The sequence below is a fragment of the Mesoplodon densirostris genome, chromosome 16, assembly GCF_025265405.1.
Source record: "Mesoplodon densirostris isolate mMesDen1 chromosome 16, mMesDen1 primary haplotype, whole genome shotgun sequence".
NCBI classification, from domain to species: Eukaryota; Metazoa; Chordata; class Mammalia; order Artiodactyla; family Ziphiidae; genus Mesoplodon; species Mesoplodon densirostris.
Window position 1 is genome coordinate 17,625,935 of NC_082676.1, and position 27,921 is coordinate 17,653,855.

The 27,921-nt window shown below is 45.4% G+C and overlaps 1 protein-coding gene across 1 annotated transcript in view; it reads left to right on the forward strand.

The window, feature by feature from the left end:
* The window catches only part of PTPRT (protein tyrosine phosphatase receptor type T), an 825,916-nt gene that overhangs the window by 13,131 nt on the left and 784,864 nt on the right, over window positions 1-27,921 (forward strand). Inside the window, exon 4 of the mRNA XM_060079174.1 lies at window positions 11,285-11,484. Within this exon, the coding sequence (XP_059935157.1) occupies window positions 11,285-11,484 (200 nt within the window). The remainder of the gene's footprint in view (window positions 1-11,284; window positions 11,485-27,921) is intronic.

Consider the following 27,921-nt stretch of genomic DNA (forward strand, 5'->3'; position numbering starts at 1 on the left):
TTAAGCTCTCAAGCATCAAAGTGCCAGGCTCTTTGATATGTCCTGAGGATTCAGTGGCAAAGAACATGGACGTATGCTTCCTGCTCCAGTGGACTTAAACGGGCGGTGGGAAGACAGAAAATAAGCAAATGAGTAAATGAATAATTGCAGAGTTGCTCAGGGGGTATGAATAACACTGTTGAACAGAAGCAAGACGGTATGTTAGAGAAGAATTGGGGAAGAGAGGAAGTTGATTCCCATGGAATGTTCAGAGAGGCTTCTCTGAGAAGGCGGCGTTTGATGTGGAAGATGCGCAGGGCTAGCCACGTGATGCCACGTGAAGCGCTAGGGTGAGAGTGTTCCAGGCAAGGGGTGCAGTGCAAAGGCCCTGAGGCCATCCAGCTGACTTGGGCTTCCGAGGTCTTCAGAAGATGACACGACTCCTGCCAGAAAGCAGTGTCAGCCCTTTCTTCTGTGTAGAGGAAACCTTTTCTCACCTTTCCTAGCCGATCTGAAGTTTCCCTGAAATGGGTTATGACCCTTGGCCATCTCTTTCTTTCACTGCTCCCTCAAAAATAAAAATGAAAAAAAGCCATCACCATGGTGTGAGAAAAGATGAAAGATGCTATTCTGGCTTCTGAGTGGGCAGAGCTCTGGCCCGGCGCCAGGAGAGCTGGCTTCCCTCCCAGCTCTGCACCCCTCTCTTTGCAGCCTTGTCCTTTTGATGCCTGTCTGCCCACCTGTAAATTTAGGAGCTGGGCCAGGTGACCCCTTCCCTCTTGAAACGTGAGAGAGCAGCGGAATCCCTGAATCTGCTCCCGGGTTGTTTGGGGGAAACAGAAACAGACTTGCTGGGTTGGGTGGGGCTGCTGTTCAGGCTGGTGGACTCTCCAGCTGGTCTCCAAATTGAGCCATCTTCACTTTAACCGGAGGTGACCACTGTCCCTCACCCACCCCCATCCTCTTGGCAGGGTGAAGCTGAGTGCTGACCCCACACATGGGCGCCTCCTTCGTTTTTTCCTCCTGGTCACAATGCAGAACAGCATCTGCTGAGACGTCGCCTGCGGCAGAGCAGACGGTCCTCTCCGGGAGCCTGGGAGGGCTGGCACATGTGAGGAGATGGGAATCTGCCTGCCACATTCCGCTGTGCTCTCTTCTTGTAGGACATTAAGACGCACCAGACTGAGGCCCCCCCCGCCCTCCCCCCCGGCAGACACTGCAGGGAAGCTGGTCTGAACAGAGGCTTTTATTTCCAGGGAACACCTGGCCCTCCTGTATCCCACCAGCATCCCAACAAATGTAGCTGGGTGATATGTGGGTGCACAGTCGCCATCTCCCAGGGTGTCAGAAATCGAAGTGCCCTTTGAGAGAGTTTAATTTATTCCTTTGTTACCTGGGAAGAATCTCTGACCTGCGAGGTTAGGTGATTTGCCTGAGGTCACACAGCAGTAAGTGGGGAATGAAGCTGGGAGTGACAACGCATATCCATAGCTTATCACCATGGGCACTGCTGATTCATACAGGACGTGATGGACCAGCTCAGATAGTTTCTTTAAAATATTTTATTTGTTTTGAGATTATGCAACAGTGGACACAGACAACATAGCTATCTTTCCCATTTCTGATGCATCCATTGGGATTAAATATTAATTTAACAAATACTTACTTAGAACCTACTATGTGCCAGGCACCGTTCCAAGTCTTTACATTTACCGAATCCTCATCACAACCCCCAAGGGATGGGCACTATGATTATCCTCGTTTTACAGATGAGGAATTGAAGCACATAGAGGTTAAATAACCTGGTCAAGGTCACACAGTTAAAAAAAAAAATACAAAAGCTGGGATGCTGGCTCCAGAGTCCATACCTTTAAACCCTATGGATGCTCAGTTTCACTGGTCAGAAACCATCATCCACCACGAAAGGCGGGCACACCCGAGGGTCTCTAATCTCCTTGAACTCTTTAGTTCACAGAGAGAAAACACTGGAGTCTGGAGAGAGTGTGAGGGTGTTGGATCAGGTTCTAGAAGGTCGCTGTTTCTGTTAGCCTTGTCTTTTCCTGCTCCACTGTGCTGCCTTGGAAGTCAGAACACATCTCTGGTCTAGAAGACACCCAGCAGCAAGGTCATTATTCTCCCTTGAAGTCCCATTGCTTGCTTCCACCTTTGTTGTTTTCCTGGATTTATTATAATGGGCCAAATTAACCTGAGTTGCCTCCCAGAGTCTCTGGGAGAAAGAACCAAATGAGCAGATCAGACACTGTTTCCCTGGTCCTTGGGGAATGCCTAAGCCATCAGAGAGACATCATCTTCTTTATAATAAATTCACTGTTCAAAGAGCTTTAAAACGTTTTTTCCCTATTAGGACTATTGTTTCTATCTGTTGAGTCCATGAGTGTTTGACATTAGATGACTTTATAAAACATGCTACTAATTGGATTTGTTAAAGCAAATAAATCAAACACTAATTGGAACGTGCTCTGCCATTATTTTTGCTTACTGAATTAGATATAATGGTGTGAAGGCCTTCTTATCATATTTGTGCACTTATTTAAACACCCCCCTTGGCACAGACTTCTGCAAATTCAATTAGATATTCCAAAAAGGAATTCAATTTATGCCAGGCTGGTTTACATTCATTCCGGGGGGCAAGACTCGCCTACCCACGATAGCCTGCTCACGATTAATAAGCCACTTAGATACTGCCCTGCCTTCAAAGTCTTTGTTGGAACAAGGGCAGCATCTTGATGACTTGGAGGCCGGCGAGCTTTATCATTAGAATGTGTGTGTCCACAGAGTAGGGCTGACTTCGTGGGTATATGACTTGTGCAGTCACCCAGGGCCTGGCACTTGGAAGGACCCCATGCTTAGTTTAATGCTGTGCTATGGCCACGTTGAAATTCTTAATAGTTTTTAAGCAGAAGGCTTTGCATTTTGGTTTTGCACTGGGTCTCCCGTGAATGTAGTAGCTGAGGTCTGCCCTGGTTGTCAGACTTTCTGGCTAAGAAAGGAGTCCTTGATTTGAGTCTTGGCTCTGCCTGCGATTGACCGGGTGGTATTGAGAATGTCACCTGCTCTGGCCTTGGTTTCCTCGTCTGTGAAGTTCCAGCATTACTCCTCACCCACGGAGAACACATGCTGTGATGTCGGTGAAGTGTTTATTTAAATCCAGCTACCTTTTGTGCTTCTCTCAAAAGAAGCCGGCAGTGTAGCTACAAGGCCGGGAGTGTAGCTTTGGAAGGCAGTGGATAACATGTCCCCCCTTCCACTTCTGGGGGGAAGGAAGAGACGTTCTACAACTGAGAAATGGGAAGGAGGTATCAAAAGCACATGACATCAAACACTCAAATGGTGAAACACGGTACTTTTCTGTGACCATGTTCAAATTGGAAATTTTTATGGCATCAAAGCAAAGGTTCGCAAACTACAGCCTGCAGGCCAATTCTGGACCTTCACTGATTTTGTACTCCACCCACAAAGGAAGATTGGTGTTTACATTTTTAAATGTTTAGACAACTCAAACGAAGAATACTGTTTTGTGACGGGAAAAATCATAGGAAATTCCAAGTGCAGTGTCAGTAAATCAAGTTTTATTAGAACATAGCTCTGCCCATCTTTCTTTGTGGCTTCTGGCCGCTTCTGCTCCAGTGGCATTGCTGAGTCATAGTGACAGAGACCCAGTGGCCTTCTGTGGTGGGCAGAATTCCAAATGGGTCCCCAAGATTACTGGCCCCTGGTATTCACGTCTTATATAATCCCCATCCTTTGGGAGGGACTCTGAATAGGATAGATTTCACTGTTATGATGAGGTTATGTTAGTGACCAAGGTGAAGGAATTTCACAGATGTAATTAAGTTCCCAAGTTGGTTGACTTTAGTTAACCAAAAAGGAGAGGATCTTGGTTGGGTGGGCCTGACTGAATCAGATGAGCCCTTAAAAAGGATGGAGTCTTACCCAGAAAGAGATGTGAGACATGAGAGGGTTTATAGCAGGAACTGTGGGTAGCTTCTAGGGGCTGAGAGTGGTTCCTAGATGATGGCCAGCCAGAGAGGAGGGACCTTGATCCTATAATTACAAGGAACTGAATTCTGCGAAACACCATGCAAAAGATGACCCGGGCTCCAGAAAGTAAAGCAGGTCCCCTGATACCTTGACCTCAGCCTTGTGAGGCCCTGATAAGGTGCAGCCTTGTCTGTACCTCTTACTTGCGGAAACTAGGAGATAATAAATGGGTGTTGTTTTGAGTTTGTGGTAACTTGTTGGGTAGCGAGAGAAAACCAGTACACCTGCAAGGTGAACATCTTTAATATCTGGCCCTCTACAGAAAATGTCGCTTGACCCCTGTCTTAGGGAGTGGGGGTAGTTAGACTTAACCTCCATTCATAGACATACATATATAAATATATACTTACATAGCTCAAGGACAGTGCCTGGGAAAGAGCAGAAGCCCAGAAAACCGTTGGTTTCTCTTCCGAACTCAATTCTGTTCAAGGATACACAGGAACATATCTGAGAAATGCAGAAGCAGACACATTTATATTTTTATTGAATTCTATTCCTCTCTCATTTTCAAAAGAGGAGCTCATGTTTAAAAAAATTCTGATTGGCACTATAAACTTTATTTATGCTTTAATGTATCTTAAAGTATGTATCCTGCACTATTTTTACTCCCCTTACAGATGCTGATATGCTATACATTACCAAACCCAAATGGATTTTCAAAATCCAATTTCCTTGCTACAGTTTTCCATTTCTCTGTTGACTTTATATGCTGGACTCACATCAGAGCATCTGGGGCCTTTGCTACATTTTGATCTCAACCTGTCCAGGAAAATAGCTTCTCTGTCCCTGTGTAGAGAGGTAGTGCTGGGTCCTCCCTGGGCCTGTGGCTGCACTGCCCCGTCCTCCCTCAATTATTTGGGTCTCCTCCAAACCAGGACATGTGCTTTGGAGGCTGAGCCCAATTCTGGGGGTGGGGACCGTTTTAGGAGATTTTTGTTTTCTTCCAAAATGATAGTGATGGAGTTGGTATCAGTTGAATGGGACCACTTTAAAACAGTGAGGCGAGCATCCAAATGAGTATCTTTTGGGGATCTCTCCAGTCATAAGTCTTCCCCAAGTAGCCTGCCACAAACACCTGCAGAGATGGTCTGGACCCTTCTCTAGCAGGTGTATGTGCCAAGGGATTCCACCGAGAAAGAGAAACATCATTTTTTTTTTTTTTTTTTTTGCGGTACGCGGGCCTCTCACTGTTGTGGCCTCTCCCGTTGCAGAGCACAGGCTCCAGACGCACAGGCTTAGCGGCCATGGCTCACGGGCCCAGCCGCTCTGCGGCATGTGGGATCTTCCCGTACCGGGGCACGAACCCGTGTCCCCTGCATCGGCAGGCGCACTCTCAACCACTGAGCCACCAGGGAAGCCCGAGAAACATAATTTTTGAAAGAGCAAGAGGAGCCGCAAGGAGACTCAGGATCGTGCGTTTGAGTATTTCATGCCGTGGGTGCGTGGGAAGCCAGTCTCTCCTTCCTTCTCCTCCCTTTGGTGGCTCTCAGTAGCTCGTCCTTGGGCTGGTGGCATGGCGCTGCCTCTGTGGGGCTCCTGAGAGTTCCCAGGCCTTTCTGAGTCTCTGGAATCCTTAACCTTGACCACTGGAAGGTTCCTTCGTGATCCATCTTGCACCTCAGAAAATGAAGGCCCAGAAAGGAGAAAGGAAGGTGAGCTAGAGGGCCTGCACCCTCTGGCAGTGTAGGTCGCTGCCAGAGTGTATAATCTTGAGCTCATAACCACTCTATTTCTCAGTCTGTTGGCTGAGAGGAAGAGAATTCAGGGAGGCTTGCTAAAAAAATATTTATCTAGTATATTTTCTCTCCTGAATAGCTTTCAAAACTTATCTCTGGGTCAAGTCAGATCGACAGGGAGCAGGTGTCTAGACTGTATCATATTGGGCTCCAGTGAGTTGCTTTTCCTAAATTGTATGTTTGGGTGATGCTACCAATTTATATTGAGAATGATTATGAGAAATAGTGTCATGAAATTGGCCATGCACCCCAGGTGTGGATGTTGTTTTAGATATTGTTCATTATGGGATATGGGATTTCTGTTACCAGTAGCCCTTTGGAGAAGTTCTTGTGTGATCTAAGCAGCTGGAATGGTTGTAATTTACCTGAGCGATTTGGCTTTTATTGTATGAACCCAGAGTGTCCAGTATCTGAACAGATTGTCCTTTTTCTCTTGGCCTCCGGAAGCTCAGAGTCAAATAGGTAACCCCCTTTCAGCAGGTGGACATGTGGGAAATTGCAGGGTGGACTTGTAACTCTCTCCTTCTGTCCTGCTTGTCTTTCTTCTCCTGTCCTCTTCTCCTGTCCTCAATTCGCCTTTTGCCATCATGCTGTACTTCCTTCGTCTGTGTTTGTCCATCCACTGTGGCTGGACTCGAGTTGATCTAGGGTAGATTGGTAACCAGTTACCGCATGGTCTATGTTTTTGATCTATACAAAGCACAGGGATACTTCAGATGATCACTTGGCCATGCATCCTGCTTTGCTGGGAGCCCAGGAGCTGCAGAGAAAAGTCATGAACCGTGTGTGCCCCTGGAGTTTGGACATATATGTGTGATAAAGTGCAGGACAGGGGCCTGTTCCTAGAAACTCTTCTGTATTGAGAGACACTGAGGTCCACATAATAGATGACAAATTCTGACAGCATGGAATAGAACTGACAGGTGGGCCTGGCTGTCCCAAAGAATTAGTGGCTCAAAATAGAATGTAAGGATGCTTTCAGCTCTACTTTAAGCCAGCTCCTCTTCAGGGGAAAGAGAGGGCTGTGGTCTGAAAATAAGAACCAGGTCACTGGGGCCACAGGCCTGCTGCTGTGGAACCCCAGTATCAAAGAACAGACTGTTGGAAAGACATTGGCTCAGTGGCTGCAAGTTGAAGTGGTCACCAGAGCTTTGCAGGTGAAGGCAGCGAGGTGCCCAGGGGTGGCTGTGAAGAGGAGAGGGGTCCCTACCCCGTAGAGGGCCAGGACCTGCCAGCACTCAGCTCAGGGGCAGCTGAGCAGGCCATGTACCATTGGGTGGAGGAAGGGAGGTGAGGGGTGGGTGACTGACCTGATCCAGGAGACTAGGGGCAAATTATTGATATGACCTTGCTTGGGATCTGTAAGCTGGGGTGCCCAGAGGTATAACTGTGAGCCCTTCTAAATCTTGTCTAGAATGCAGCTGAGAATTGGATTAATTAGACCATTAACTAAAATTTATTAATAATTTCTCCTTTGAGCTTCGACATATCTCTGTAAAAGTGTGTTTTGCATCACACCCTCAAGTGTATGTTTGTGTGGTTGTCTTTCCTTGTTCTCTGCAAACCTTGTGAGGGTAAGAATCGTATCTGTCAATTCTGTGCCCCTGCACAGACTTGTAAAAAAAAAAAAAAAAAAACTTCATTAAATGTTTCTAGGATAACAAGCAGGGTAATGAATTCAAATGGGAAAGACCGAACGCCCTTGGAAGCACTTTATCTTCCTCACCCCCTCTCATCACCTTGTAAGTGAAAGGCTTGGTCCTTGGTTTCTGGGGAATACATTCTTTCTGTGGTCTATTAGAAAGAGCATGGGCTCTGTGGTTAGGTCACCATAGATTTACACTTGCCTCTGACACTTTCCTTCCATGTTACCTGAGCAGGTCGTTTAACCCTTTAATGCATCAATTACCTTATACTTAAGTAGGGATAAAAATCTCCTTCACAAAGTTGCGAGGATTAAGTGAAAGCAAAGGTGGCAGTGTCTGTAATCAGTGTCTAGTTTATTGCCTGACATGGAGCAAATGCTCAAGAGAGCACGCTTCTTATATTAGTCAGGATGTGCAAGGCTCTGCTATGATAATAACTAAGCCCTAAGATATCAGTGGCATATTAAGACTAGAAAAGTCGGCATTTTGCTCCTGTTATGTTGAATGACAGTATTACTGGTCAGGTGACTGTCTGGGTGACACTCCTCCAATGAATGTCTCAGGGATCTAGACATCTTTCTTCCTTTGATGGCATCACCTTCAAGTACACCTTTGAAGGTCTTCACAGTGGGGCGAGAAGGATTGCTAGTAAGAGATTATTTGGGGGGGGGGGCTAGTCTTGCACAGGGTGAGTATCACTTTATTACACATTTCCAAGGTTTACCACATGGTTTCCCCCAGATGCAAGGTGGCCTGGAACTACAGAGTTCTTGTGTGCCCAAGAGAGAAGACCCCAACAGTTTGCCAGGCACCTAGCATCATCTTGGCCATGCTTTCTTTCCGTAGCCCTGGATGCTGATCTCAGTTTAGGATGATTTGTCAGTTCTTCCCGTGAACACTTGAGATGCTGCAGGCTCCCCTCGCTTACCAGTTCCAGCACATCAGGATCTGGATGTTGTCAGTGGCATTGACGTGGTTCGTTTGTCTTCCACAGGCTGGGAGACAGGCTCCAGTAAGGCAGCGGTGGTGTAAGGATGGGAGGGTGGCCCTCTTTGAGCAACTGGAACTGTTGCTGCTGCTACTATTTTCTAAATTTTAAATGGAGTGTGTTGTGTTTTCATCTCTGTGGCATTCACTGTGCTGTTCTGGTCAGAGAAGGTCTACAGAGGAAGTGATTTGGGGGAGGATATCGTTTGGAATTTTCAGGCAGGCAATATGGGGAAGTAGCTTTCTGGGTATTAGAAGTGGCAAGTAAGTATGAGACCGGAAGGGGCAGGTGGAGCTTGGGGACTGCTGTGGGCTCAGTTACCGGAACGTAGTTTGGTCTCTGTCGGGCATCCCATTCACATTTATGGGTTCATTCAGTCAATGGATATTTCTTTTTTTTTTTTTTGTGGTACGCGGGCCTCTCACTGTTGCGGCCCCTCCCGTTGTGGAGCACAGGCTCCGGACGCGCAGGCTCAGCGGCCACGGCTCACGGGCCCAGCCGCTCTGCGGCATGTGGGATCTTCCCAGACCGGGGCACGAACTCGCGTTCCCTGCACTGGCAGGCGGACTCTCAACCACTGCGCCACCAGGGAAGCCCAGTGGATATTTCTTAAGCCCCTCTCTGTGTCAGTGCCATTCCCAGCCATTCTGAAGCTTACTGTCTAGTGGAAGCTGATTGATTGCCTCTGTCCTTGCCTTTCAGAGGTCTCCCTTGTCCACTCTATCTGGGATGAAGTCTCCGCTGCTTTCTGCCCCTGACCTTTCCTCTTGTCTCTTGGGACTTCCATCTTTGTCTGTGGACCCTTGTCCATCCACACTGGACATTGCTCTTCCCTTTGTTTCCTGAAGCACCAGTGACACAGGGCTGTTGTATGTCGCCAGCTCTCAGTGTGGAGTTGGATGTAGTGGAGGGACGTTACATCACAGGACAGGGAACTGTCTCCAATTCATGGTCAGAAAGGCTTCCTGGACCACATCAGCCTAGGGGTCCTCTCAGTCCCCCCAACCGCATCCTTCAGAGCACATACAGAAATGCAGAGTTACTTACTAGTTTGCCTGTTTACTGTCTGTCTGCCTCACTCATGCTAGTGATAGCATGCCTCTTTTGTAAACCACTGTATAGATAGCACCTTGTACTCTTCTGGATCTGCCCTAAGAGCTCAATGCAATAATTGTGAATGAAAGAATGAATCAATGAAAGTAAACAGAAATTTTAGTTTCTACCAGTTCATCAGCCATTTCCCATCACAGGAGATTTCTCATTGGCTTTCACCTTCTGTAGGTGTCTGCTTTACCATGTGTTTCTTGGATCTCTCTCTCTCCCTCTCCTTCCCTCTCTCTTTAGGTGTCTATACTGCAAATTCCTGTTGCTTTTTAGTGCAAAGCTATTTAATTCTCTCAACTCAAGCCCCAACCCTTGCACTACCAAAACAGGTCCAGCTCTCCTTTGCCCAGCCCAACTCTTCTGGGTTTCCATACTCTGCAAGAAAGGAAGTGGAGAGAGCTTTTCCATCATAGGTTTACTTTAGCAGTGTGTATAGGTTTACTTTAGCAGTGTGTATAGGTTTACTTTAGCAGTGTGTATAGGTTTACGTTAGCAGTGTGTATAGGTTTACGTTAGCAGTGTGTATAGGTTTACGTTAGCAGTGTGTATCAGATCTGTCAACAGCCCTTCCACCAGCACTAAGCAGAGGAAATCCCAGGTCTGGGGGTAGAGAAGGGATTTTGTCCTTTGTTGCTAAAGGAGACAGTGGTGTGATATTACATGAGCCTGCAGACACAGGAAGGGGCTAGCAAGGGATGGTTTCTCTACGTGGAGCAGAACCATGGATGTGGTTTGGATGTGTGACAGGGGAACCAGTGGTTGTTTAGGGGAGGGAGATTGTGATGTGATGAGGTCTGAGCAGTAAGGAGACAAGAAAGGGCAGTGGAACTATGGACCCGGGCGTGAGACTCAGTCCTGGTGCTGTCTCTGTTCCTCTCTGCATCCTGCCAGCTCACCCTGGAGCGCTCTTCCTCTTGCTCTGTGCTCATGGAGATGCTCCTGAACTTGAAAGCCCTGATTAGTTCTCCTCTTCCTCTTCTGCTTCCCCTTCCAGCATATAGTCACCTCCTGCTTCTCTGGACAGACCAGCATTTCCTAGTTGGAGCCCCAGTTCCATACCACACGTCTCCCTTAATGTCACCTGGAGGGGACTTAGAGCCCATAGCATATGCTCAGCAAAAGCCAACTTACACAACTCATTGCAAAGCGGTGGGTGATGGATGGCTTGGACTTTCAGGGAGAAGCTTTAAATACTGTCAGCCTTGACTTTATTATCATCCAGGTGCATGATTGTCTAATTCTCTACACATTTGATCTTTACTCCACGAAAACTTCTTTTATAGGGAAGGAGGTGGGTGTTGAGAATTTATTCTGTGCCAGTTTTCGTATGTTTTTCCATTTAATCCTCCTGATATTTCTGTCAAGTGGATCTTTCCCTCCATATTCCAGGTGAGGAAACTGAGACAGAGATGGCGGAGCATCTGGTCCAAGCTGACCCAGCTTTGCAAAGCTGAGATTCGAGTCGAGTTTTTCAAGACTCTGAAGCTCGTGCGTGCTCTGCTGCCTTGCAGCATCTCTCCATGTTGGAGGAAGCAATTACAGAGGCATGCCCTGGCATTCACTTTTCCTGCTTAGAATGAGATATTGCTGTTTACTTTCTCAGGAAGGAAGATTGAAATCAATGTAACTAGCCTTATTAACTTTTTTAAATAGGGGGCCTGCAGATGCCAATGTCTTTCTTGAGAGCGCCAAAGCAAATGTAAAAATCCAATTTGCTTGCCTGAAAAAAAATCTCCTCCAGAGTTTAAAATTCAAAGCTGTAAATGAAGAGCTGATGAGACGGGGGTAACGAACCAAGCCCCAGACACAAGGGTATATTTACTCACGTCTGTTTTGTCTGCAGGTGGCTGTTCCTTTGATGACCACTACAGCAACTGTGGTTACAGCGTGGCCCTGGGGACCAATGGCTTTACCTGGGAGCAGATTAACACGTGGGAGAAACCAATGTTGGACCCAGCGGTGCCTACAGGTACGTGACCAACTGTGTTTGAGGCCCTGTTGGGGGTGGTAGTTTTTATGATGACTCATGGGGAAGAACTTTCTTCTGGATCAAGCTGTTGGGGAGGGCAGTAGATAACTTTGTTGGTAATAAGTTCCCCATCCCCAGAGGTATGCAAACCAAGGCTGAGTGAATTCTTAAGCGTATGGGAGAAGTCATATGTCATCTGGATTCAGGAAATTTTAGGATTTCTTTTAGCTTTGAGATTCTAAGCTTTAGCTACCAGTGGGGCATCACTGAGTTTTGTCTGGGAGCCTGATAGTAGTGGGATTTGGGGGGAAGAAAGCTTCTCAAGAATTTGAGGTCATTTTTTTCCTTCTGGGCCACACAGACATAGCTTGTATATATGCAGGGGAACCATTACAGTCCAAATATTACTCATAAAGTTGTTGTCCCGACATCCTGAATGCCAAGTTTATCCTTCACCAGTGGGGCTGACGGCCTAATATACATTCCTGATGAATACCTGCGTGATGTAGGCCTATGAGAGTCATAGCCAATGTATTCTAGGGGAGATACACCTGGAAGAGGTGCCTTTTTGTTCTGTTTGGGCTTTCAGAGGATTGGATGATGCCCACCCACATTGGGGAGCACTGTTTGCTTTATTCAGTTCTCCAAATGCTAATCAAGTCTGGAAACACCCTCATAGACACACCCAGAAATAATGCCGTAACAGCTGTTTGGGCATCCCCTGGCCCAGTCAAGTTGACACACAAAATTAACCATCACACCACGGATGACCTCAACTCTCCCCATGACTTCAGTTGCCGTCAGACATCTCTTATGAACTTGTGTACACAGCCCACTGCCTGGATGCCTTGTCCTCCCAGCTGCTCTGAGACACAGCTTTGCCAGGATGTCATTAAACTGGAGAGAGATGCTCAGAGATGTCTGGGTGAGGGTGTGGCCTGTGTGACCTTATTGACTCTGAGTTTGGCCCCAAAGCAGGAGGCTACTGCATGGCTCTATCTAGTTCCTATTAAGGGCATCAGTTGTTTGTGTACGTTTCTCCCGAGTATAGACACAAGCCCCAGGTATCGTAAAGCTGTGACATGGTACAAAATTGAGCTTTTCAGATCTGGTAGGATCTTGCTTGACGTGAGTGAGCAGAGTCATCAACAGCTACACGTACCCATTAGTAAGGTGACCATGGGACAACCTCTGTGCCTGTTGTCCCATCATAGTTTTTTAAAAACGCTGACTTTACTTTCAAAAATGTCTTGGTTTACGTGATAGAATCACTTTTTCCATTGGAAACCCCAGGCGTGCAGTGCACCTCTGCTGAAGGCTACCTACCGCATCTGCTGTGCTCTGTGTGGCCAGCTTTGATGTTGGCCAAATAAATTCAGATCTTACAGTGCATGTGTGTGCGTGGTGTGTGTGTGTGTTGTGTGTGTGTATTTGCACGCACCCATAGGCTCTTTCTGCTCGTCTTTAGCCCACTGGACGCCCTGTGGGGTCATGCAGACTCTCCAAACTCAGCATCTCCCAAACTGAAGTCCTGATTCATCTCCGTCTACTCACGCTCTAGTGCTCCTTGTCTCAAAAGGCCACTTCCTCACTCTGGTGCTGATTCAGAAACCCAGGGGTCACACTCCTCTCTGACCTCTCTCCTCTCCCCTCTCCTTGTCCATCACTCCGTCCTGCCCCTTTACCTCCTGAGCCCATCACGGGTCTGCTCACGTCTCTCTATCTCTGCCGCCGCTGCCCTGGTGCCATGCACCATCTCCTCTCGCCTGGGTCACTGGAAGACTTTCACACAGACTTCTCGGCTTCCTCTTCTGACTTTAACCCACTCTCTGCACAGAAGCCAGAGATTGTTCTAGGATGTAGGCCCGTTCACGTTATCTCTCCCTTTCATTGCCCCCACCCAGCTTCTGCCTAGAATCTTTTGGAGGCTTTCCTCTTGCTCTGAGAGAGGAGACCAGTGCCCTGCTGTAGCCTCCAAGGGGTCCAGCCCCCCACATCCCAGTTCCCCCCATGTTCACTTCACACTGGCTTTTTTCAGTTGCCAGAATGCTCCAGACCCTTTCCTGCCTCAGGAACTCACATGAGACGGGCACTCTCCATAGAACTTTCGCCTCCACCCTGTTCTCTTGTACTCTTGTACTTCCCCTTCGTGTCTCAGCTCTTGCATCTCTTCCTTAGGCGGGTGCTCCCCAGATGCTCCAGTCTGGGTCTGCTCTTTCTGTAAGCGTTCCCCATTGCACCCTGCTCTTTTCCTCAGGAACACGCATCACTGATGTTACTTGTTCAGTGTACATTGTATCGCCAGATGAGAAGTTCCATGGGAACAAGGACCACGACAGTCTTGTTCCCGGCCTATCTTTAGTGCTTCATTCAGTGCGTCATACACAGTATATACGAAATACCATTTTGTTGGATGGATGCATGGATGAATGGGCAAATAGTCTTTATCAAGTGTTTCTTTAATGAAGAAATGGCTGATAAATATTATTAAATGCCTTTGGGCCCTTTATTATAGCACAGTTTAAATCTTTGCTACCATCCTTCCATTTTACAGATCAGAAAACCAAGGTTCCCGGCAGCCACATGACATTGCTACTTTTCCCACCATGCCACTTTTGCTCTTGGAAGGAGCACCCTTTGCTCCTCATCTTAATTTTCTCAGACCCTTATTATGGCACAGTGGCATTTCATAAATATTGGAGTGTACTAATACAATCTTCTGAGCTTTTCTAAATAGAGGCATTTGATGATGATTCCTGAAATGATTCCGTCGTGATGCACCTGTGGATTTCAGCAGCTCCGTGTGCTTCTTAGGCAGAGAGCCATGAAAGTGAATTTGGATTAGGTGAAATTGTTTGTTCTTCTCACGCGCAATGGCTGAAATCTTCCTCTTCCTTCTGTAAAGTCAGCAGTTTCCATCCTTTTGGAAATCTAGTGTGGCTCTATGTACTCATATGTCCCACAACCTTTTACTGAGCCCCTTCCATGTGTCAGGCTCAGTGCAAGGCTCTGGGTCAGTCAGCCTCTGCCCTTTGGGCACTTCCTCTGGCCCAAAGGATGAACCCTAAACTCCTCGCCACGGCCTGCAAGGTCCTGCATGATCTGGTGTCTTCTCTGAGCCCCTTTTCTTCTCTCTCAAAATGTTCCAGACACACTGGTCATGTTTCAGTTCCCTGGGCATGTCCGAGTCTTTCCTGGCTCAGGACCTTTGCACGTGCCGTCCCCTCTCACTGCAGTCGTTTTCTCTACTCTTCAGCTGCCTGGTTTTGTCAGGTCTCAGCATCACTCCTTCTCAGGGAGATGTCCCTCACTGTTCCGTCTGATGAAAGACTCCCTCGATGTTCTCACTCATAGCGTCCTGTTCTTCGCTTTCAAAGTCCTCATCATCGACTTGTTACAGGCCAGCTTATTCCAATCCTGTGCCACAGCTGACTGACCCTGGGCCTTAATCCCTCTGCCTCAGTTTCTTCATCGTTAACGTGGGAACCAGTGTGAGAGTTAAATGGGCCGATGCCTGTGTGAGTGTGATGTGTCTGCACACAGTAGGGCTTCATCAGTGCCGGTTCTCTTAAGTTCTTTCCTGGTTCTTACAGTCTCTGGGACTGTAAGTCTAAGTCCGCCTTGGAACCTTGCCCCTTTTTCATGCCCAGGATACATGCTACCCCGAGGGAGAGCACCTCTTCCATCTTGAGTCTGTTAATTCAGTGCTAGACACAGCCCCTCATCCCACTGTTTTTCCTCATCCCTCTCCATGGGAAAAGCCCTCAGGCTAACATTCCAGGCTTCAGCCCTGGTTTTGCCCCCACCTCATCTTTACTGGGGCTGTCACAGAGGATGGGGGTTACTGCACCCACAGACCCTCTCTCTAAGCCTCCATCTTGCCCAGGGAACTAACTGGAGCTGCCACTGGTTCTCAGCTCTGCCTTCTCCAACCTTGGCATGAGTGTCCACATGTCCACCCTGAGGTCCAGCCCAGGGCCCAGCAGGAGGGTCTCTGGGGGTGCTGAGGGGAGATGGAAGTGCTGTAAGTGTTCTTTTAGAGGGATTGAAGCCAGAGGAAGTGGGGCTGGGAGGTTTACTTCTATTTTTCCTTCTGATGCTTGTAGGACATTAAGTGTCAGACTGAACCTCAAGCTGCAAACCCAAGTGCACAAGAAATGAGGCATTTACATCAACCCTGAGCCTCCAGGGAGTCAGCCATTACATTGTAGTCTTTACTGGGCCCTCCCTTTCCCTAGGGATTTACAGATGTCCTGGGACTTAAGCAGGTCATTGTGGTTTCCTCTGAGAAGCCCGCTGTCACATTCCTTATGGTCCCTTTGGGGCTAGTAATTCTGCTTCTTCTTCCCGAGGCTTGGAGCCCTTCTCCTGAGTTGAGCCAGCCCAGGTTCATCACCCAGCATCCCTTTTGGGGTCTTTTCCCTCCACGAGTACTGTCATCCAGCAGTTTGGGACAAACAAATCCATCCCTTTCCTCTTCCCAGTGTAGGAACTTCTCCCCTCTCCTTCCTAGCCCTCAGAACCACACCCATGTTAGGCCAGCCCTTCTTGGCCTCACAGTATAATCTGTTTAGTAAGTTTAGACCTTAAAAAACCAAAAAACAAAAACAAAGAAAGGAAGAAGGAACCCTTGACTTCAAGCAGCTTCTTCTCTCCATCCTGTACAAATCTCTAGAGCAGAGAAATACAAAGAGCCCAGTGAGTCACCTGATTGGAAAGAGCAGGTGTTGGGAAAAATCCAGAGTAAACATATACACGTACAGACAGGAATATTTCCACCAATCAGCCTGCCATGGAAGCAGGCACAGATCCAGAACAGTACTGGCTTTTCCTTCATGCCACTGGCCCCTTGGCAGTGTGTTTCTGCTTTGCTCTAACTGCTGATATTTATAGAGAGACGGTTGGGGTCTGTTATGGGTTGAAATTTGTCCTGCAAAGAGATAAGTGAAGGTCCTAGTCCCTGGCACCTATGAATATGATTGTATTTGGAAATAGGGTCTTTGCTGATATAATCAAGCAAAGATGAGGTCAGGCTGGTTATCCTGAGCCCTCATAGGGTGTTACTGGTGGCGGAGAAGCAACACACAGACACACAGGGGAAAAGAACCATGTGAAGCCAGAGGCAGAGATTGGAGCGATGCATTTACATGCCAAGAAAAGCCAAGGATTGCCAGCAGACACCAGAAACCAGAAGAGGCGAAGAAGGATTCTTCCTAGAGCCTTTGGGGGGTGTAATTCCCTGCCAGCACTTTGGTTTCAGACTCCTGGACTCCAGAACTGTGAAAGAACAAATTTCTGTTATCTTAAGCCGCCCAGTTTGTGGTAATTTGTTATGGCAGCCCTGGGAAACTATTCCTGGGTCAATTACACATCAGTACCCTGACCCCGTCACCTTTTCTACATTAGAACTCACACCAGTGTGCTGTCAGTATTGGAGCTTTTGCTTTCTTTTAAGAGAACTGACATTTACTGTGTGATCACTCTAACCAAGAATGGGGTTAGGCATTTTCCTACACAGTTCATCTAATGTGCCACCATCACATAAGTTCAGAGATATTGTCTCTTTATTTTTGAGAAAACCAAGCCCCAGAGAGAGATAAATTACATATGAAAGAGGAGCCAGGCTTCAACCCCCAGGATAGAGAAATATATAGTATACGTGGTGCTGCCATCAACTAAGCATCTTTTAAAGTTATTTCTATGTACAGTCATGGTTTACGATTGCAAAAATAATGCATATTCATTGTGGAGAATATGCACGTAGGGATTGCTATAAAGAACAAAAGTCATATGTGCGCACGAACTTACATAAATATCTATTTTTCTATTTAGTGCTATTTTTAAGAATTTTCCCATGGCGTTATGTATTCCTCAAAAGCATGCTTTGTAAAGGCTTCATAGTTTTCCATTCCAATGACTGTTCTGGTTTATTTAACCACCATGTTGTTGCATGTTTAAGTTCCTTCCACCGAGTCCTCGGTCACATTGCAGTGACTGTTCTTTTACATAGATCTCTGTGCTCCCCTCCAACAGAAGTTATCAAATTTGCTTTATATATTTTTCTATAGTTCTGTACTCCCTTGTGTACCAAACACAGAGTGGTTATGTTTATTTTTGAGATCTGGAAGAAGAATATCATCGACATGTCAAACATGGAATCCTGGAAATTTGCCCATGAGTCAATATTGGGAAAACGCTTTGTGAATTCTGAAGCCCTAAACACAAGTCAGGAACTGGTGATGGTCCCCTGAGTGCACTGTGTTATAGCTCTTAGCACAGTGGACGGAGACCTGAGGATGAGCAGGAATTATGTTCTAAATAGTAATCAATCAGAGCAGTCCAAGCGCTGACCAGTCAAGGTGGACATCAGCTGTACAAAGCAGGATGGGCTCTCCAGTGCCAACTAGAAGAGAAGCCAGCCTCTTCTAGTCTGTGTGCTGAACTACTTCGGTTCTCCTTAGAGGCTGGGACACCATCTTATCTGCACGTAACTCCAGTGCCTGGGATGTAGGAGGTAGCAGTGAATGCTTGTTAAATGACCTGCTCTTATTAATAATTGAAATTCTCCTGATATGACCGCAGCATCTATCTCCAGCCTCAGCCCCCTCTCCTGCCCTCTCCTCTTACCTTTCCCCTTCTACATAATCACAGGAGAGAAGCCTTCATGCTTTTGTTTGGGGAGTCCAGCCTCCAACCCTGCTTCTCGATGTGGGGACTCTTTCATTGTGTGGGATCTTGGTGGAGTGTGGAGCTTGCTGCCATGCAAAATTGCCAGATACTTAACCGCCCCCAGCAGCCTGGACGTGGCTGGACATGTGACCTGGACCCAGCCAGTTAGACCTTCCTGCCCAGGACTTATCATCTGGGGGTGGGGGGTGAGTCAGCAGCCAGAGGCTTGTGTAGCAGGTGTGTCCAGTGGAGGGGTGGCATCTGTACCACAATCGGTTGTCCTAAAAGAGGTCGCTCAACTGCCTGTTTCTTGGTCCCCCAGAACTGCCTTAGTTTCTGTTCTTTTTCAAGCTATCCTCCAGCTCTCTCTTCATGATGAGTTTCCCAGTATTCTTCCAGAACATTCCTATTTTTGAGACAGATCGTCGTAGTTTTTTCTTGTTTTCAACCACAAACCCTGAAGGCCACCCCATCATGCCTCTGGCTCGAGGGTACCTCCTGTTCCCCTTCTTTTTATTGATAGAGGATGTCACCTCCTCCAGGGGGCTTTCCCTGACTGCTCTGTGCTTCTGTGGCTGAGTTTATGACATGTTTTCTCTGATTCCTCACTGAGGCTGTGAGCCACTTGTGGACATGGGCCACCTCTCATTGCTGAATTCCTTGGGCCCTGCATGGGGCTTAGAACAGGGCAGTTGGTCCATATATGGACTAAATTGCCATTAGGATTATTAGTGTTAGGAAAGTCAAGAGAGAAATGATGTCTGGAAACTTGGGGGAGAACCTGGAGAGACGGCTTCTTTCTTTGGCATTTTCACGGGACACGGGGCATCTGTGGCTTTCACATCCCGAGTGCCTCCCCTCAGCTTGACGAGGCTGGGGACTGGCTGGTCAGGGCTCTTCTGATCTAGAGTTGATTCTTGGGGAAAGTGAAGGGACCCTGAGGATTACCCCTTCTTCACTCTGGGGCCTGATCTACTCTCACAGATGTGTCGATTGACTTGTAACCCATGTAAGAGGCTCTCCAGTGGAAAAATGTGACTCGTCCAAAATCTGACCTACTGTTTCTTTAATGTTGTGCTTACATTAAAATGATCTGGAAGCATAGGCCCCTAAGTGTCCTTAATCACTCCTGATGGTATTGATTGGCTTACAGCGATAAGCTCTTATGTTCCCATTTAGTCACTGTTGAGTCAATACAATTTTTCCCCCTTTAATGATAAAATATTATATATTCATTCTGAAAGAAATGCTGAGTTTGCACATATAAATTAATTCTCTCCACCCCCATCTTTGTTCTCTCAAAATATCACTGTGGGGCTTCCCTGGTGGCGCAGTGGTTGGGAGTCCGCCTGCCGATGCAGGGGACACGGGTTCGTGCCCCGGTCCGGGAAGATCCCACATGCCGCGGAGCGGCTGGGCCCGTGAGCCATGGCCGCTGAGCCTGCGGGTCCGGAGCCTGTGCTTCGCAACGGGAGAGGCCACAACAGTGAGAGGCCCGCGTACCGCAAAAAAAAAAAAAAAAAAAAAATCACTATGGACAAATTGATGTGTATTGGGGTGGGGGGAGGGAGAGAGAGAGAAAGGGAGAGGGAGCCAGGGTGGGGGAGGGGAAGAGAGAAAAGAAAAGAGGAGGAGGAGGGAGGGAGTCAGAGAGCATATAGGTATGCGGTAATAGTGACAATAATGGTAGGAAAGAGATATTTATATAGTACTTACTGTGTGCCAGGTACTCTCCTGAACACTTTAAATATATTAGCTTATTTAATGCTTGTAATAGTCCGCCAATGTAGATATTATGATCTGCATCTTACAAATTAGGGAACTGAAGGCACACAAAACTTAAAGGACTTGCCCAAGTTCATAGTTAGCTTATGATGGAGCCAGGGTTTGCCTGTAGGGAGTGTGGCTTCCAACCCTGTGGTTCCTGCAATCACCTTACTCTGATGATTACACCTCCTTAGAATGCCGGTCACAAGTAGGATCGTGGTTCCCAGACAGCTGGGTCATCGGTCACTTTTCAGACCACTGGGTTCAGATCTAGCTTTCACCTTCCAGGGCTGCATGGTATCCCATTGGTTGGATGCACCATGGTTTATGTAACTGAAACCCAAGAAATGGCAATGGGAGAACAAAACATAAAAGCCAAAGTATACCCCAAATGCTTAAGTAAAAGGAAAGATCTCTGCCTCCAAACAGTTCTCAGTAAAGTTCTTCTAAAGCATCTCAACATCAGCCTGCAGGGACCCCAGTCAGTGCTAGTTTGGGATGCTTACAGGGATGAACAGAATTGGTAGGGGAAAAAAAAGGCAAGAGAATTGAAGTCAAGTTTAGTATTTTTCTTGAGGAGATGGCCAAATAATGATGGGTGCTAAGGAAGGCTTGGAGAAGCCACAAGGGATCTTTGCAGTGATCAGATAAATGGGAAAACACATCTGGTTTATACCCACATAGATGCTTGCCTTGACATTCAGTTTTCTGTGACATCACCCCTGGATTCAAAAAGTATTGTATCCAAATGGTGTAAATGAATTAAGGTGATATAGACCCATGCCATTCAACTTAAAAAGTGCTTCCTCCCATCCAAGTACTAACCAGGCCCGACCCTGCTTAGCTTCCGAGATCAGGTGAGATCGGGCGTGTTCAGGGTGTGAGGTGGATGGACCTAGAGTCTGTCATACAGAGTGAAGTAAGTCAGAAAGAGAAAAACAGATACAGTATGCTAACACGCATATATGGAATCTAAAAAACAAAAACAAAAACCGGTTCTCATGAACCTAGGGGCAGGACAGGAATAAAGACGCAGATGGTGAGGGGCAAGGGAAGCTGGGACAAAGCGAGAGAGTGGCATGGACATATATACACTACCAAACGTAACATAGATAGCTAGTGGGAAGCAGCCTCACAGCACAGGGAGATCAGCTCGGTGCTTTGTGACCACCTAGAGGGGTGGGATAGGGAGGGCGGGAGGGAGACGCAAGAGGAAGGGGATATGGGGATATATATATATACGTATAGCTGATTCACTTTGTTATACAGCGGAAACTAACACACCATTGTAAAGCAATTATACTCCAATAAAGATGTTAAAAAAAAAAGTGCTTCCTCTGATGACAAACTCAGATGTCAATGGCACATGTGACGAGTTTGAATAAAAGTTTCCATAATATATGGGAATGGATAATAAACCACTGCTTTTTGAAGCAAAATTTTGTGTTATTTCAGTTGTTTTAGTTTACCAGGTACAGAGGAACACATACTTTTTAAAAAATTGAAATATAGTTGATTTACAATATTGTGTTACTTTCTGGCATAGAGCAAAGTGATTCAGTTATACATGTATATGATTTCAGATTCTGTTGCATTATAGGTGATTACAAGATATTGAACATAGTTCGCGGTGCTATACATTAACTTGTTGTTTATGGAACACACGTACTTTTAGATAACAGGTGTCAAATTAACAAATGTCTCCAGGCTTATGTCAGGAGAGACTTTATTTGAAAGGATTATCGCAAGAGCAGGGGGAGAGTCTGGGCAGTGTGGAGGATACCCCCCAACCATGAGATCTGCAGGGGTCTCGAGGTCAGGCAGAAAAGGGCGTTTTGTAACAGGGAGAAGGGAATGAGGCTAGCAAGAACCACGTGTGGAGAAGTGGGATGAGCTGGTGACAGACCAATATATATATATATTTTTTTGCGGTATGCTGGCCTCTCACTGTGTGGCCTCTCCCGTTAGCAGAGCACAGGCTCCGGACGCGCAGGGTCAGCGGCCATGGCTCACGGGCCCAGCCGCTCCGCGGCATGTGGGATCTTCCTGGACCGGGTCACGAACCCGTGTCCCCTGCATCGGCAGGCGGACTCTCAACCACTGAGCCACCAGGGAAGCCCCAAACCGCTATTTTTTAACGAACCCATGTATTCCACTTAGTGGATGATGTTCTAAGGGCTTTACATGTTTTTAACTCATTTCATACTTCACCGGCACTGCGAGCTAGGTACTGTGATTACCCATGTTTTACACATGAGGAAACTGAGGCCCACAGGTTTTGAGGAATCACCGAAAACTTAGTAGTAAAAAGAGGAGCTGAGATTTGAATCCAGACAGTTGGTTTCAGAGTCTGGGCTCTGAACCACGACCTATTTTTAAGGTAATCTATTATCTTAGGAAACGTGATTTTAAATACAGAGGTGTAATGAAATCATATCTTAGATCTCATAGTACTAATTTAGATACCATTTGACTAATTCATTTATATGTGGGAAATTGTGTATATGGAAGTTGCCTGAAAACTTTTTTGTTGGGTCTTCTCGCTGGGAGAATGGGGGGGGGGTGCCCTATGTCTAGTCACTGAGGGTTGACTGTCCTACTGGCTGGTTGAGTCGACTGAGCCCATCAGGGTCCACCTAAACGCAGACATAACAAGCTTGCGTGTTGTTCTGCGTGGTTTGTCAGAAGGGAACATCACAGATGCCTCGGGCATCAGAGACATTTCACTGGACCACAAAGATGACTCCCCTCATGCATCCTCAGTCTCCTGCTGCATCTACCTCAGCCTCTCCCAGGCCAGCCTCAGAGGAAGGTCATGGTGATGCCAGCCTGGAGCAGTGGGTGATGTTTTCTTGGTTTGTTTATGTGATTGAGCAGCTGCTCCAGGGGCTGGGGCTCCTTTAAGTGAACACCTTGTTTTTGAATATATGGATTGCCTTGTCTTTAATGAGGAAACAGGCTTTCTTTATGCTTGGAATATGAATTGTAATTATATATTATGAGAGATTTGATAAGAAAAGGAAATTATAGTTTAATATAAACACAATGGTTTTTTGGGGGTAATTTAGTGAAATAAGATGGCTGTGTCACTCCATGAAACAAGGTCCAGTAATCTGGAAAACCCAATAATACATCATAGTCCTATTTGGGAGTGTCCTAGACCTACAGTGTCCGATACAGCGGCCACCAGCCACACGTGGCCGTTGAGCACTTGAAAGGAACACTTGGTCCTTTATGTGTAAAATACACACCAGATTTCAAAGACTTAGTATGAAAAAAATTTTTAAATCTCATTTATAATTTTTATATTGACTGCATGTTGAAACGATGTCTTTTAGATATGTTGGGTTAGATAAAATAAATTATTAAAATTAATTTAATCCATTTCCTTTACTTTTTTAATGTGGCTACTCAAAAGTTTAAAATTACATATGTGGCTCACATATTTCTGTTGTCCAGTGCTGCCCTAGATTATCAGATTTCTATTGGGCCAGCTGTACTGCACAGGGATGTCTCTTTTGATAATAATAACAGCTAGCATTTATCAAGCACTTATTACATGCCAGGCATTTTAAATGTCTTTTCCCCATTATCGTTCATGTCAACCCTATGTAGTATAGGTACAGTTTTTGTTTTGCTTTTATTTGACCTAACTTTATTTTTAAAAAATTTTTAAACTAAAAAAATTTTTATTGGAGTATAGTTGATTTACAGTGTTGTGTTTGTTTCAGGTATACAGCAAAGTGAATCAGTTATACATATTCGTATATCCACTCTTTTTTTTTTTAAGATTCTTTTCCCATATAGGCCACTACAGAGTATGGAGTGAAGTTCCCTGTGCTATACAGTAGGCTCTTATTAGTTATCTATTTTATATATAGTCCTGTGTATATGTCAATCCTGATCTCCCAATTTATCCCTCCCCCCATCCCCTGGTAACCATAAGTTTGTTTTCTACGTCCGTGACTCTACTTCTGTTTTGTAAGTAAGTTCATTTGTACCCTTTATTTTTCAGATTCCACATATAAGCGATATCATATGATATTTGTCTTTCTGTGTCTGACTTACTTCATTCAGTATGACAGTCTCTAGCTCCATCCATGTTGCTGCAAATGGCATTATTTTGTTCCTTTACGGCTGAGTAATATTCCATTGTATATATGTACCACATCTTTTTTTTTAACATCTTTATTGGAGTATAATTACTTTACAATGGTGTGTTAGTTTCTGCTTTATAACAAAGTGAATCAGTTATACATGTACATATATCCCCATATCCCCTCCCTCTTGCGTCTCCCTCCCACCCTCCCTATCCCACCCCTCTAGGTGGTCACAGAGCACCAAGCTGATCTCCCTGTGCTATGTGGCTGCTTCCCACTAGCTATCTATTTTACATTTGGTAGTATATATAAGTCCATGCCACTCTCTCACTTCGTCCCAGCTTACCCTTCCCCCTCCCTGTGTCCTCAAATCCATTCTCTACGTCTGCGTCTTTATTCCTGTCCTGCCCCTAGGCTCTTCAGAACCTTTTTTTTTTTTTTTTTTTAGATTCCATATATATGTTAGCATACGGTATTTGTTTTTCTCTTTCTGACTTACTTCACTCTGTGTGACAGACTCTAGGTCCATCCACCTCACTACAAATAAATCAATTTTGTTTCTTTTTATGGCTGAGTAATATTCCATTGTATATATGTGCCACATCTTCTTTATCCATTCATCTGTCGATGGACACTTAGGTTGCTTCCATGTCCTGGCTATTGTAAATAGTGCTGCAATGAACATTGGGGTGCATGTATCTTTTTGGATTATGGTTTTCTCAGGGTATATGCCCAGGAGTGGGATTGCTGGGTCATATGGTAGTTCTATTTTTCATTTTTTAAGGAACCTCCATACTGTTCTCCATAGCGGCTGTATCAGTTTACATTCCCACCAACAGTGTAGGAGGGTTCCCTTTTCTCCACACCCTCTCCAGCATTTATTGTTTCTAGATTTTTTGATGATGGCCATTCTGACTGGTGTGAGGTGATACCTCATTGTAGTTTTGATTTGCATTTCTCTAATAATTAGTGATGTCGAGCATCTTTTCATGTGCTTCTTGGCCATCTGTATGTCTTCTTTGGAGGAATGTGTATTTAGATATTCTACCCATTTTTGGATTGGGTTATTTGTTTCTTTTTAACACTGAGCTGCGTGAGCTATTTGTTTATTTCGGAGATTAATCCTTTGTCCGTTGCTTCGTTTGCAAATATATTCTCCCATTCTGAGGTTTGTCTTTTTGTCTTGTTTATGGTTTCCTTTGCTGTGCAAAAGCTTTTAAGTTTAATTAGATCCCATTTGTTTATTTTTGCTTTTATTTTCATTACTCTAGAATGTAGATCAAAAAAGATCTTGCTGTGATTTATGTCAAAGAGTGTTTTGCCTGTGTTTTCCTCTAAGAGTTTTATAGTGTCCAGCCTTACGTTTAGATCTTTAATCCATTTTGAGTTTATCTTTGTGTATGGTAGGTACAGTTTTTCATATTTTGTAGATGGGGAAACCGAGGCACAAAGAGATTAAGTAACTTGACCTTGGGAAACCGAGGCACAGAGAGATTAAGTAACTTGACCTTAGTCACAGAGGTGGTAAATGACAGAGAGGGAATTGAACAAAGCAGCCCACCTGTGGCTCACACCGATGTCTCCCAGACTGGCCACCTTTTGTCAAACTGACATGGGACTTTTGTCCCTGCCTTGCTGTGCTGACTTGACCCTCTGAACCTCGGTTTCCTGACTGAGGAGTAGGCTGGAGCATCCCTCAGGCCTCTGTGGTGCTGTTCTTCCTTTGTTTTCTTTGCATTTCCCTACCAGGAAATGGTGGGGCTGGGAATAGGCCTTTTGGATAGCCTGGCCCTCTGTGTGTGGGGAGGGGGGTGTCTCTGAGCCCCTGGTCCAGGTCTGCACTAACCTGAGACTTTGAGGAGGCCAGTGTCTTTGTGCCTCCTGCATCCTTTTCTGTGACATAGGTCTAAAAGTAAGGAATCCTGAGTTTGGGTTCTAGCTTTACCATTAACATGCTCTGTGACCTCAGGCCAAGCGCCATCCCTCCCTGGGCCTTATTTACCTTATCTCTAAAATGAGGAGTCCATTTCCTCTGACTCTAGCATTCTTTGATTTGTAATTTACGACTCAAGAAGAAAAGGAGACATTTTTTAAATGTGGGAATTAAGTGATGCATTTACAAAACAGAACATCTGTGAAAAATCCTGTGGTCCTAGCCGCCCCCCCATCCCCACTCCCAGTCTGCCTATCTGTCAATCATGGAAGCTGCTTCTGATTCCTGGAAAGGGAATTTGTCTTCATGAGTGTGTGGAGATGGGGCCCAGGAAGATGAATCTCCTAGATGACCTGATGGTACTTACTCTGTTCTCAGAAAGCCCCATGGAGCTGTAGTGATTGACCCCATGCCCCCTTAATATCATGGGTACATCTTCAGATTTAATTTTCCCACAGTTGCTGATTAGTGAGACGTTGGTCATTGACAGAAATTTCCCTTTTTTTTCCCTAAAAAAGACCTCCTATTCCTCCCCAACTCCCTAATCCATCTAGTCTTCCCCTTGCTCTGCGCTGTCATATTACACTTCAGCTTTGGAAAGCAACAGTTATTCAAACTAGGTGTTTTTAAAACCTTCCTCAAACCTTCCAATTCTTTTAAAATTGCTTTCTTACCTAAGTGTTCATCATTAAGAAACTCAAGTTGCTCTTTCTCAGAATTTAGATGATTACTTGTTATCAGTAAAGCAACTTGTAAAAGTTACAGACAAGCAAAAGTATCCTATGCCCTTTGTTAAGACTCTTGAGAGTTTCCAAGGTTAAAACAGATTTATAGGTGGAAAGAGGCTTCTAAACTATAGCTGCTAAAACATATAAGCATGATGAGTCTATTAGTTGGGGTTTAAGAGGGAAAATAGAAACCACCATAGGTATTTCAATCAGGAAGGTGTTTAATATTGGGTATTTTAAGACCTCCAGATAGTCTCATAAAACCTTGGGAAACCCTCACATATATGGTCAAATGATCTTCAACAAGAAGGTGCCAAGACCACACAGTTGAGAAAGGACAGTATTGTCAACAGATTGTGCTGGGAAAACTAGATATCGGCATGCCAGAGAATGAGGTTGGTCTCTTATCTTATACCATACCGTACTCAAAAATTAACTTGAAGTGGATTAAATACCTAAATGTAAGACTGAAACAATGAAACTCCTAGAAGAAAACATAAGACGAAAGCTTCATAACATTGGGCTTGGCAATGAGTTTTGGATATAACACCCAAAGCACAGATAACAAAAGGAGAAATAGACAAATGGGACTACATCAAACTTAAAAACATCGTAAATCAAAGGAAACAACCAACAGAGTGAAAAGATGACCTATGGATGGGAGAAAATATTTACAAATCTTATGTGTACTGAAAGGCTAATATCCAGAATAGATGAAGAACTCTTACAACCCAACAGTAAAAAAAAAAAAAAACAAAACACAAATAACGATTGAAAAATGGGCAAAGGACTTGAATAGACACTTCTGCAAAGAAGATATAGATGGCCAAGAGACATATGAAAAGATGTCCAACATCACTAATCATTAGAGAAATGCAAATGAAAACCACAATGAGATATCACCTCACATGCATTAGGATGGCCAAATTAGTAATAAGATTGACAATTATATTTAAAAAAATAACAAGTGTTGGTGAGAATTTGGAGAGATTAGAACCCTTGTGCACTGTGGATGGGACAGTATGAAGTTTCCATTAAAAATTAAAAATATATTACTACATGATTCTGCAATCCCACCTCTGAGTATATATCCAAAAGAACAGAAAGCAGGATCTTGATTTGGTATTTGCACATTTATGCTCACTGAAGCATTATTCCTAGTAGCCAAGAAGTGGAAGCAACTCAGATGTCCATCACCGGATGAATGGATAAGGAAAACATCCTCTGTACATACAGGGGA